Here is a 13,733-nt window from a genome sequence, read left to right as displayed (position 1 = left end):
CAACTCCCTTGCAAAAATATCATGTGGGCGCCCATGTGCACAAGCTCTCTTATTGTCATTACAATATCTACTGTTGTTTATTAACAAATGGACAAAGGACTTCACAGACCATACCTTTAAATATTATCGTTAATTAGTTCTCCTTATTAAGCCAGTCACTGTAACAAAACACCACGTGCATTTTAAAATGAGCACGGAAGCCCTTTGATGTTTTCTTAGCCAACAAAAATTAAATCTCAGTACATGAAGACCACAGACCACTGGTCAACTAGTGTTATTGTTTCATTATAGTCATACAAACATAAAACATAAAAACCTTGTTATTTTTCATTGTAAATTTTAAAGTCACACACTGTTTAATTGATTCATCTACACAGCAGTCGCCCGCTTGAACGCACCCCCCCATCAGCGGCCTCCCACTCCTTATGACCAGAATCCGTTGTCACCGACGAGTTTGTGCTCAAAAGTACCCATCATGAAAGGCCACCCGGCTAACAATACCAGCATATTAGTGCAATAATATAAAATTTACCCCTCACAAGCGGCTGCATTTTATTTTAATATGAATCCAGAATCAGTATTTTATTAATAACGTGTGTTAAGTAATCTGACTAATGTACATGTACCACTAAGGTTAATATTATATCATTTATGCCTCATGAAAAGCCACATTTATTCCATAAATCCGAGAAAGACTCAAATTTTAATCCATACAAAAGGGTAATCCAATTAGCCTTGCTGCTGTGTTATCATAAGATGTCCGGTTTAGTCACTCTGATAACTGTTAAGATTACAATTATTGAACAGTAGTAACAGCTGAGAAGTGGCAGTATCGATGTACAATACACAAGTCAGCAGGAAAATGATTTGGTAGCCTTTATGGCTTCCCTTAGCAAGATGTTGAGCTTGTTTACTTTGATAATTAGTGGCTATTACTACTGACAATAATTGTCAAAATTACAAATCCTAATGGCCGCAAGGTCAAATCTGCGTGATGCTAATAGTACATATCGAAGCCGTTTTGGCTTCTCTCACTTAGTGTAAAGAAATGTATAAAATCAATAGGGTACCAGACTGCAACTAACAAATCAAGTGACAAGACCACTTCCTTTAGAAACACATGGCAATTTGTTTAGATGCATAAAAAATTGTTTTATCAGTATTGTAGTTGGCAACATGAATAACGTACTGCAAAAAGATCAACATGTCATTGAGGAAAAGGAAAATTGAAAATTCTCAGTTTAGAAGAGAAAGTGAAAGTAATTCAACTGACCGAGTGGTGGGGGGAGGAGGGTCGAGGATCCTTGTAGAAAACTAATGTTCAAAAGACTCTAATAAACAATATTGTGAAAAATAAGGAAACAATTCTGCAGAAGTGGGAAGGTGAAATGGATGGATAAAGGAAGATGTTTGAGCCAGGAGATGTTTGTATCCTGATTTGAATGACAAGAAAAAGCAACAATTTTGTCAGTTGAATTGGGATATGACGACTTTATCACAAGTAACGGATGGTTGCACAGATTTCAAGTGAGACACAATATTAAGTGCTCTATCCTTAGTGAAGAATCAGCTGATGCTAATAATGAAGTTGTCGAAGATTGGAACAAAAGACTAAACAATATATGCAGGGGATATGACAGCAAGGATATTTTTAATTGTGGCGAGACTGGTTTGTTTTTTTAGACTGTTACCAACAAAGTGACATATGATGTGATCTGTAACATAATTATAAAGAGTTTTAAAACGATATCAATGTTTATTCATAACATTCTTTTGAAAACAATTAAACAGTTTGTTTTACATTTCATAACATGCATGTGACTTTTCAAGAAAAAATTAAATGTTTTAGAATTAAATGTACTTGTGACTTTCTTCATATGTATTTACTATTCGCATTTGTCATCCCCCTCTAGAATTTTATTGTAAATCTATTGTACGATATATCCCACTATTATCTTTACCGGCAAGTTTGAAAAACAAGTAATGAGTATGACTGCTTGTCCTTACATCAGCCGTATGGACAACGGATTCAATAGCACATTGACAGATTTTCATTTCCCTAAAGAAAGCCTCATTTCCCTACTGGCAGCCTCGCTGATTTGACCTCTTCTGTCCATTCCTGCCCTCAATCTGGTTTCGACTGGATAACCAAAGCGCTAAGCATGTTTAATTACCGTGTAAATAACACTGCATACCCATGTTGTTGTTGTGACAATGTACATCATAATAAATACAAGAATGAATTGTTGATTTAGCGGCGTTTATTGATAATGCAATACAGTAGGGTCATAATACAAGAGGATTATCACAATCGTCAGGTAACTGAAACTAACCATTTTTCTCTTTGCAAAAGCTACAAAATAAAAACCACCCTGAATAAATAGTCTTGTACACGGACACAATTTTGTTTCATCTCTCTCTCTTCCACACACGCGAGTGCATGTGCTCACGTACATGAACTAAAATGTGGTTTCAAGTTCTTAATTTTTTAAAGCAATTTGATGAGATTATTGTTGCTGTAAAAATACAAGTTGTACTTAATTTCTTGACAATGTGGACTGATATCATTGCGTACAATTTACCAATAAATAATACCCAGAACTAATACATGTTCAAACCATCTTAATCATTTTGCCAACATTACATAACAGCTACATATGCTCTAAATGCAGACGAGCTTGTACAAAGACATAATCCTTTCTCTCTCTCATTCAGCAACAAAAATCTTTTGGAGTGCTTTTATTTTTATTGTAATTAGATTCTTTAGTGGAAAGCAGAATGTGACAGAAAATATACAATACTTTGTACATTTAGGTTGTCGAGCAGCGAGTGTTCTGTAGAACTTGTTCAGGTAAGATCCCTTTATTTTTCGTACATGGTCAGTTCCACCAAATGACAATTATTTATTTTACATATAATTTTTTGTAAACTGAAATTAATATATTACATGAAATACGGTAACCACTGTTCTGCACCATTTTTTTAAAGGCCCAAGTATACATCAAAAGATATTTCCCGGTGACAACCTCATTATCAACGACTTTGTTCAGAAAAAGACGCAATAATAAAATGGCTGCCATGAATCTGCCAATCATTGGCTGTTTTACATCACAGCAGCAATGTTGGAAGTAAATTTCTTGATCTACTACCCACTATGCTTTTTCAATCTATCAAATACTCTGTTATCAGAAATATAAAAGAAGGCAATAGCATTATCATAAAGAGGCTAGCTAGTTCAAAACCTGGAGTATTATGTTATTCAGCTTTTTTTGAGCTTACAAAGCCACATTTTGTGCCTCCGCAAATCCAAATTTCTCACCTGTAATCAAATCATTTTCTTTGCTGCAATGTTTAAGTTCATGAAAAGAAACAAGAACACATGACAATTTTATAAAGATGCCTGCCCTCTGTCCCAGACCATTAAACTGTGGTCCCGGTCAAAATTTGCAGTATACCGGTATTAAGAAATACCATGGTGCAATTTTTTTCGTATTATTCCTCTATATTTATTACCTTCTTTTAATTCTGAGTACTAAAGGTGTTATCATCTGTATACTCTTTTTTACTCATGGAAGCAAGTGCCGCTGTTCTATAACCTCAACTTGACGAACACTACTTGCAAACGATATTCGAAAACAGGTGACTGCCAAGGTGGCGTTCTAGTTTCTATTCTATGTTAATGCATTAATACGTACATCGTCCGTCGAGTTACGGTTGTAAATTGCACTCGAACTGGTTTCTGGTTTTCGCCTTTTTGGAGGTGGGCCCTGGTCCTCAGAATTTGACATCTGAAATTAAAAATAAGCTTCAAGTCGATTGTAACAAAGCCAATTTGAGCGACCCATAAATACTGCTTACGAATCAATTACAGTATGCGTCATCTGCAATATTTAGCACTTCAACGAACTCCTTTGTTCAATTATTATGTAATGTTGAGCGTCTTCTCACCTGAAAAATTAAAATAACTTTTTCTTAACATACAATTCTAATGTTCCTGCGTCAAAATGGCGGTCGACTGGAAGGTTCGGCGACACGTGCGGATTATGGGAACTTTAAGGGGCAACCTAATTATAATATTTATGAGAGCAGCATTACAAAGGGTGAGAAGGGCAAAAATCTGATACATGTATTTTAATTCTAATAAATCTTTTAATATTGCTGTGAGTAAAACATTGGGTACGGTTTAAAAGACCTGAGAAGAAATTATAGAAATTTAGGTGATACTATTGAAACGAGGCTACCGGCCTATGCTTTTTCTACCAGACCATGGAACAAAAACACGTCATTCACTTACCAAATCGCCGGCTTTTGCTTGGCTTTCTCTTTCTCTTTTATCGTTCAATTCCCTTTAAAGGTGAGAATATTGAATTAGATTAAAGTTAAATAATCAGAAATGGTAATGAATTTAATTCCCTCAGTACAATGAGTCTGTTAAGAAAAATAATTCTCCGATGTTGTCTTGTTGAGGTATTTCCCAAGTTCTATTTTTCTTTTACTTCCTGTATCTATCTTAGCGGTATAACGGTACCAATTGCGCAAGTCCAGGTGGGTGGAGCTTAAGGTGCAGAACATTGCATTCAGAAATAAAGAACAACACTAGCTGTGATTGGTGCATTATGTAAAAGTTGTACTTTCTGTTAGGCTTAAAAAAAAGTTCAGCCTCTTGGCAACATGTGAGATTATGTTAATTCCTATCTAGATCATATTTTGTATCTTTTATGATTTTTTTTTAAAATGTGGTACACATGGCTGAAACTGAGTCTGTTGTGACTAGATAACTCTTACCCTTGTCTAGTTACAGCAGAGTTATCTCTCTTAAATGCACTGGAGTACCTGGTTTTGTCCTTGTCAAATTGACAATCTAGCATTGGTCTCTATGACTTTCTCCACTTTCAAATGCATCGACAAACACTTAGATCGTGCCAGCTGGGAGGCCTTGCATCTTCGCCATCCGTTTAACATGTTAATTGCTGGATCCAGTGGTTCAGACAAAACTAATTTGTCAAACGTTTGATAGGATATAAACATCATTTGTTAGATCGTCCACCTCAACAGATCGTGTAGTGTTGCAAAGAGTGACTATCGGGGTACAGCTTCTTGCGAGTAAGTCAAGGAGATTCCATCGTGTTTGTGGAAGGCATTCCTGGCGATGACGATGGGATTGTTTCTGACCCCAGTCAAACCCATCTGGTCGATTTCAAGCACCATCAGTCTCAATGTTCATTACGTGGTCTTGTTTAAAAGCCCTCGAGATAAATCGCAAGTGCAAGTCTTAGCCACACAGTTAGGAACGCCTTGGCTGACTCATGCGTACGACGATGCCATTTAAACCCCACACGCCTATTTACTCGTGGATTTAAAACCCACTACCCCCGATTATTTGCAATTTCGTATCCATCTCTTTCAATACTGGTACCAAGACCGAGGGCCTTTCGTGTACATGTCCCCGTCGTCGACTTAACAACAACAGAAAATCTATAAAAAATCTCGGGCACTTTGGGTCTGTCTCACACAGTGTCAACATGACGTCCCTTCAGTTTCATCTTCCCATCAAACTGATTCGTGCCTTGTATGGCATTAGTCGCGAACAAAAATTCCACAAATACGTGCTCGTGTCTTAGAAGCCAGTCTCAAAGAAGTCTTACGATGGTGTTTTGAGAGAAACAAAGTAGCCTTGACGCAAGTGGCCGATCTCCGCATAGACACTCAAACCAAAATGGAAATCATTTTGAAACCTGGAGGTAGCGGTTCTCTAAGAGGTGTCATCATTCGTTCACTCCTAAAGTTGGATCATAATGCCCCAAAGTCCTCCCCAAGAAAAAAGTGACTTCCCAAAAAGCCAAACAAACCCAAAAGAAGTAAAAGAGCAACGGTGTCAAGACCAGGTCACAGCCGCAGAAAAGGAAAAGTCCACATAACAAGAAAAGGAAAAGTATCCAGAAAAAGAAAAGCCCACAGAAATCAGTGTCTGCCCGCAAGAGTGACACTTCGGCCAGGACGCAACCTTACATTCGGAAACCACGACCTGCAGCGACGTTGACCGCGTCTCCAGTAGCACCATGCTCGTCCACTTATCCGTTGTTGGTGATGCCTGCCAAACCAAATTTGACACCCTTTCTTCCTCATTTGATGAAAGAATGAAAAGCCGCTAGTAGTGAAGTGGGGCGATATAGGGTCTATGGGAATTAGCATTAAAAACAACCCTGGGTCACTATAGGGTCTATGTAAATTTAACATGGACAAAACCCCTGGGTCGATATAGGGTCTATGAGGAATTAGTATTACAGACTTCCCTGGGTCTGTATAGGGTCTATGTAAATTTAACATGGACAAATACCCCTCTGTCTGTATAGGGTCTATGTAAAATTGAAACAGGGAGGGGTCTCTATTTTTGTTTTTTTTTAAAAAAAAAAGGGGGGGGGGTAGGCAATTGAAAGTCTATCTCTTTTCGAGAGATGTGGGTGGCCCTGAAAAGGGCCTTTGGTTTATGTTAATACACCCTTAACATAAAGGGCATCTGTGACATCTTCTTCTTCTTCTTAAGCTTCGCCTCACTGTAGGGCCATAGATTAGTACTCTTTTGAGGCATCCTTGCCTCTCCATATAGACTCTTCGTATCCATAGGCTGGTGTCGGTCCTATGGACAACTGTCCACTTGGATCGGACATACATTGGTATGTCCGTCCTGAACATCATCGTTGACACAAGCGTAGAAGATTGCACATCGGTCCACATGTTGAGGCGCCGAGAACAGGGGAATGAATGCAGTGAACTGCACTTATTTATAGGGAGAGAAACGATTGAAACGGATTGAGTTCGTTGACCAATCCAAACACGCGTTACATAATTCAGTCAGCCCGCATCCAATCCGAAGAGAGCAGTCTGTGACGTCACGTGGTCTATATAGATTCGCTACCGCCTATGCGCAGTCGATTCATGCAACAGTTATTCAACATGACGGAAACTCAGAAAACGATAAATTGGGGTGCACCAGCAGTGGAGACCACCCAAGGGAACCCGGACTTACTTTCAGAAGAGGTAAATTGGGATTTTGTGGATTTTCTTACCTCGCAAGAATTTGTTCCGGAACCTTCGTCACCATCTTCATTACCGCACGTGGAGAATTTTAGACAGAGACAGAAAGAAGAATTGGAGAAATTTATACAACAGCAAAAGGAAGCGGAACAAGCTTTTCTTCTACAGCAACAACAGCAAGAAGAAGAGGTAAGAAAAAAACAGCAACAAGAAGAAGCAGAAGCAAAGAAACAAGGGTGTGAAAATCAAACGGTCACGGTACTGTTAGACATTTTAGCGGAGTTAAGAAGTCTGAAACAAATGTATCAGACTTCTTTATCACGACCAAAGAGAATACGACCTTCCCGAGCTAAACACTCCAACCCTGTGACTAAGCCTATCGTGCCACCCTTAGTGATTTCAACCAAATCATCATCAACAGTACGCAGTCCAGAAGTAGGCCTTGGCCGTGGCAAAGACTTAAGACAGTTAAAGTTGATTGCTTAAACTCACCCCTACACCAAAAAAGGCCCTCTTCAGGACCACCCACGTCTGTCGAAAAGAGATACACTTTCAATTGCCAATAACTCAAAAAAAAACAAAAACATTTTACCCCTATATTACGTGTGTATGAGTGTGCGTGAGTGTAGGTTCTTATTTTAAAATCAAAACTCAAACACACTTACGTTTTATAGACTTTCTATTCTGGTACAAGTTTTACAATTCAATTCACAATTCACAACATAACACTTTAAAAAGTTCATACACTTCTTCTGTCTCATTTTTTTCACTCTCTGTTTTTTGAATTTCTTCACAGTCACAGTCTTTTCCTCCTCTTCCTCCTCACTTTCTTCCCTTCTTCTTTTCTTCTCCTGTTTCTTTTTCTTCACCTGTTTGTTTTCTTCCTCTTCTTCCTCTTCTTCCTCTGAAGAATCCCTCTCTTCTTCTGAATCTTCTTGTTTCTTTTTTGGGCAATCTGGAGACCAATGTCCATTTTCTTGACAATAATAACAGGTATCTTGACTTTTGTCTTTTCTATCCCCTTTTTTTCTTTTTTGACGGTCTGAACACTCTGAAGACCAATGCCGTTTCTTCTGACAGATATAGCAAGTATCTTGACTTTTATCTCGAAAGGGAGAAGAGTAGTCTGTCGGGTGGTCTGAAGAAAATTTTCTAATGACCCCTCGCAACGCTCTGATGAAATGTTCGAGTTGTGTAGTCTCTTCCATCGTTGTGCTCGGTTTGAGAGTGAAATGAATAGTGAAAGGACAAGACACATACCCTTTATATACGCCGGTCTGCTAGGACTATAAATTAGTCCATGGTGTTTAAACTTTAGTCATTTGACGTTTTGCTATCAAGATGAAACGATCCAATTCATTTGAGAAGAAAGAAGAAGAAAGTAAGAGGCAGAAACGTGATCTATCGCCTCGTACCAGGGCTGAAGTCTTGGCACAAATTCATGCCAGTGATTTTTAAGAGGACATGAGTGAACCAGAATTCAAGCCCAGAGAGTCTTCCTCTAAACAAAGTTCACCACCCTTAGTCAACCCTGAAAAGTACTATTCCATTCGAGAGACAGAAAAGCGCTCCTCTAGAAAATTTAGAACCACGGCTTACACGTACAGGGTGAAGTTTAAAAATTTCAAGTCCGACGTACCGTTAGAGAAAGCAGAAGGGTTTATCACCGAGATGTGGGATTCTTTGCTCACCACACTCAAGCGACAATGTCAAGCCAAAGAAGACGATCGCTTGAGACTTTCCATACAACACGACGGTTTGAAATCTCCTGTTTGGATCTAGTTTAGCAGCCCTGCAGAATTGACCCCTTCCAAAGTCATGGACAAAATTCAACACGTACAACAATCCAATGACCAGTTTGACATCACCGACGGAAAAGCCACACTGTTTATGACCCACGTCTCTCCTCCTCAAGGGACCGGACAACGCAAAAAGATGTTATTGGTGAACGACCTTCGCAGCATTAAGCGTAGCCTCGTCCAAATTCACAATTCTCAAGACCAGATGTGTTTAGCCAGGGCTATCGTGGTGGGACGAACCTATGCCAACAAGAACGACACGGTAGAATGGAAAAGAGACTGGGAGAACATTCGACAATCGGACCGAGCCAAACAACGAAGTGAAGCAGAACTCCTGTCACAACAAGCCGGCCTGTCCACAGACACACCCTGTGGCATTCCTGAGATGCAAACATTGCAAGATATTTTAGCTCCACGCTACACCTTGAAAGTGCACCCTCAAGAAATGCGTGGGCCTCTGTTGTTTCGAGGGAAAGACTTTAAGGATGGAAAATACATTCATGTCTATCATCACGATGACCATTTCGATACCATTACCACTATCACCGGATTCCTGGGATATGTTTATTATTGCGAGAAATGTGACTATGGTTATAACAATCGAGAGCAACACAAGCATTGTGGATCGAAATGCTCAGCATGTTTGGCCTTTCCACCCTGTCTGTGCTAAGGGCAAGAACCAGTGCATTGTTCAACTTGTCAGCGCACGTTTGTCAGCCCTGCCTGTTACCAACGACATTTGAAGACGCAAGGTTCACAGAAGAAATGTGCTTGTCAACTCCTGAGATTGTGCCCTACGTGTGACCAAGGCATACGTACCAATAATGCCAAGGCACACGTATGTTCAGGAAAGAAAAAATGTCACATTTGTCACCACATCGTGAACTTGGAACATCAATGCTACGTGCAAAAATACCAATGCCAACCAGAGAAAGAGGATGGACACAAGAAGAAAGGCAATTTCATCTTTTTCGATTTCGAATGCATGCAAGAGACCGGCATTCACATTCCTAATTTCTGCGCGGCTCATCGAGCGTGCGAAAAGTGCATTCAAGAACCTATCTTGAGTCATTGCCCTCACTGCAGCAAGATTCCTGGAGGACGTGAAAAAATCTTTCGGGGACCGAGCACGCTAGCCGATTTCGCCCGATGGGTCTTAGACCCCATCGACAAGACATGGAGCCAAGAGGACATCGAACGTTACCGAGATTGTCATCGTCATGCCATGGTGATGGCTCATAATTTCTCCGGATACGATGGACAGTTTCTTTTGAGATACTATACGGAACAAGGCACCGAGCGTCCTAAAGTCACTTTGAACGGAGCCAAAATCATTTTCATGCAAGTGGGACAAGTACAGTTTAAAGATTCGATGAGTTACTTGGCCATGCCTTTGAGCCGAATGCCTAAAACGTTTGGAATGACAGAAATGGCTAAAGGTTACTTTCCACACTTTTTCAATACGGAAGCCAATCAACACGCCGTTCTACCCCATTTGCCTGAGGCTCACTATTATGACCCCGACAACATGCGTACCGAACAACGAGAAGATTTCTACGCTTGGTACCAGGCTCACGCCTCCGACCCTTTCGACTTTCAGGAAGAAATGTTAAAGTATTGTCGTTCCGACGTGGACATTTTACGGCGTTGCTGTGGAAAATTTCGAGAACTGTTCATGGAACACGGAGGGTTGATCATTTGAAAGAAGCTTGCACCATTGCCAAAGCGTGTTCCTTAGTGTACAGACAACAATTCATGCCTGAAAACACTGTGGCTGTCATCAGTCCTCAAACGACCAACTATGTCAAACGTCAATACTCGGTCAAAGCCCTACGCTGGTTACATTACTTGTGCGACAAGGAAGACAAGTGGATTCAGCATGCCCGCAACGGAGGAGGCGAAAAGACCATCGGAACGCATTCGGTCGATGGCTGGGACTTAGAAAACCCCAAGATCGTGTACGAGTTTAACGGTTGCTTATTTCACGGATGTCCCGTCTGTTACCCTGACCGCGGCACTAAAAATCAGTTTTTACAACGAACCATGGAAGACTTGTACCAGGCCACTTGTCAGCGACGCCTAAAGTTAGAACAGGAAGGATACCAAGTGGTGGAAATGTGGGAACACGAATACGATCACCGTTTGAAAACCGATCCCGAGTTTAAACGCCTCGTGGAAAGCTACCAGTTCATGGACCCCCTGAACCCGAGGGATAGTTTGTACGGAGGAAGGACCAATGCCACCTGTTTGCTGTACCAAGCCGACGAAGAGAACGGAGAAGAAATCAAATACTTGGACGTGTGTTCGCTGTATCCCTACGTGCGCAAATATTGTCGCTTTCCTGTAGGGCACCCGCAATTGTTCACGGAACACATCGACCTGAAAAACATTCGACAATACGAAGGCTTGATCAAGTGCAATGTTTTGCCTCCCACGGACTTGTACCATCCCGTGTTACCTCACCATTGTCAAGGCAAACTGATGTTTCCCCTTTGTGCCGTACTTGTGCCGAAACGTGCAACCAAGATCAACCTTGTCATCACACGCAGGAAGAACGGGCCTTGACGGGGACGTGGGTCAGCGTAGAATTGTTCAAAGCTCTGGACATGGGATACCAGCTGTTAGAAGTGTACGAAATTTGCCACTTTCCCAAGACACAACAATACCACAAGGGTGACCCCACGCAGAAAGGCATTTTCGCAGACTACGTGGATGCCTTTTTGAAACTGAAGCAAGAAGCCAGTGGCTATCCGTCCTGGTATCACACTCCCGAAGTCCAAAAGACATTCAAAGAGAAATACTGGGCACAAGAAGACATCACTTTAGATCACATCGAGAAAAACGAAGGCAGGCGATCGTTTGCCAAAGTGATGTTAAATAGCTTGTGGGGTAAAATGGCACAACGACCGTGTTTACCCAAGACGGAATATTTGACCGAACCTTTCCGCTATTTCCAGATGATTCACGACAAAACCAAATTCATGAAACACGTGGACGTCGTTCGCGAGAATTTGATCTTGGTCAATTACGAAGAAGATCTGGACTTTGTACAAGACGACCCCTTTGGAAATGTCATCATTGCGGCTTACGTGACAGCTCATGCTCGCTTAAAATTGTACGAAGCTTTAGAACTGTTAGGGGAACGTGTTCTGTACTTTGACACGGACAGTTGCATTTACATCCATCACCCGAGTCAACATCACCCTGACATCGCAGGAGACCGTTTAGGAACCTGGACAGACGAGCACCCCGACGACAAGATTCTAAGTTTCGTCAGTGGTGGTCCAAACAATTACGGCTACGAATACCGGGACCCACAAGGAGAATTGCATACGACGTGTAAAGTGAAAGGATTGACTCTGAATTATCGTACCAGTCAAGTGGTGAACTTTGGCGTATTGAAAGAAGCTTTGCAGTCTAGAGAAGATGAACACTGTAAAGTGACCACCTATCGGCCCAACAAGATTGTACGTTTACCCACTCACCACATCGTCAGTCGACCCTTGGAAAAAGTCTATCAAATCTTGTACCAGAAGCGAGTGCGATTTCCTAATCACTTTACTTTGCCGTATGGACATGTCGGTATAAAACATTGGTTGTAAGAGGATAGCCGCCCACCAGAAGGATGACTTCCCCACAGCAAGAATCGAGTGAGAAACCCTATGAGAACTCCAAGTTCAAACCCTACCATTTTCCGGTTTTCTTGCCTGACTATTGTGATTGTGCCCGTCGATTGGACACATTTCAAGCATGGCCTACGGATAGGAAAGGATTACCTACTTCGCATGTTTTAGTTAGAACAGGATTTGTCTACTTGGGACCTGAGTCAGGATTGGGATACGAAGTACAGTGTTTCGCTTGTGGACTGAAGTTACGAATGGATCTATGTATCTATAAAGATTCAGCTATTCTGGAACATACTCGATGGTCTCCGCATTGCCCTTACCTTTCTATGGCCTTTCCACCCATTACATTACGGTACAATGATGGCGGCACCTTAAAGACGGTACCTTCCAAAACTAAACATAAAAAAGGAACGATGTACAAGCTTGAGACTGCATTGCGACTAGTATAAAAGGGGCTAAGGTCAAGATCGATAGTTCATTGTGACTACCAAGACCAAGCGAACAAGATGAATACTTTCAGAGAAACACAAAACAAGTTCAGACAGGCACAATTCAAGTTTGGGGCTTCTGAAGTGGAATGCGATTGTGAGCCTTGCGATGGGAACGATGCTGTGCGTTGTGACCTTAGCGATGCCGTAAAGCATCATGGGAACTTTGTTCTCACTACCCCTATCATGGAAAGTGATGCTGTGCGTGTCAAACCTGAGGGATGCGAAAGCGATGCCGCTTGTCCTCTTGGACACTTTACTGGGTTTCGTTTTAAAGGTGAATGTCCACCTTCACGTCTACCCCCCTACGGATGTCATCCAGCCCTGAGCAAACTCCTGTCCATGTCACCCAACCCTCATTGAAACGAACCTGTGAAAGGCGAATATTCGTTCACTGTGCGTTTGTCGGAATACTGCGACTTTGAAAATCGTCTTCAATCGTTCAAAGGAAAATGGCCTAAGTATCTGGGAGGACCAATCCCCGAAGAATTATCCAGAGCCGGATTTTTCTACTTGGGCGAAGGGGATAAAGTCAAGTGCTTTAGTTGCGGTGTGTCACTTCACCACTGGGAACCACAAGATTCGGCCTACCTAGAACATGCTCGATGGTCACCGAATTGTCATTACTTACCCTTAGTGGGACCGAGACATTAAAGTAACTTACCATGTCGTTGAAGAAGAAGAAACCAGATTGGCTAGGAGTCAAATGTTGGACATCACCGAGACCAGTATTTAAACTTCATTTCAAAAACGATATTGAATCATTACCGAAAGAAGTGCAAGAG

At 41.3% G+C, this 13,733-nt stretch overlaps 1 protein-coding gene across 6 annotated transcripts in view; it reads right to left on the bottom strand.

The window, feature by feature from the left end:
* LOC149799614 (ubiquitin-like modifier-activating enzyme 1) overlaps positions 1 to 4,519 on the bottom strand; it is a 93,034-nt gene extending 88,515 nt beyond the window's left edge. For 2 of the 6 annotated variants that reach the window (XM_089958949.1, XM_089958952.1), the window contains exons 1-2: positions 4,295 to 4,519; positions 3,696 to 3,788 (exon numbers count right to left, since the gene is read on the bottom strand). In XM_089958949.1, the coding sequence (XP_089815075.1) occupies positions 3,696 to 3,788 (93 nt within the window). In that variant the 5' untranslated portion in view covers positions 4,295 to 4,519. Of the gene's footprint in view, positions 1 to 3,695; positions 3,789 to 3,948; positions 4,059 to 4,294 lie in introns of those variants that run through there. The other 4 variants (XM_089958951.1, XM_089958954.1, XM_089958950.1 and 1 more) reach the window with 2 other exon arrangements.
* Between the last annotated feature and the right edge of the window lie 9,214 nt (positions 4,520 to 13,733).

This window comes from Sinohyriopsis cumingii, chromosome 5 (assembly GCF_028554795.1).
Source record: "Sinohyriopsis cumingii isolate HCF-2022 chromosome 5, ASM2855479v2, whole genome shotgun sequence".
In the NCBI taxonomy this organism is placed as follows: Eukaryota; Metazoa; Mollusca; class Bivalvia; order Unionida; family Unionidae; genus Sinohyriopsis; species Sinohyriopsis cumingii.
Note: the sequence above shows the minus strand (reverse complement) of the source record. Positions and strands in the feature narration are given on the sequence as shown.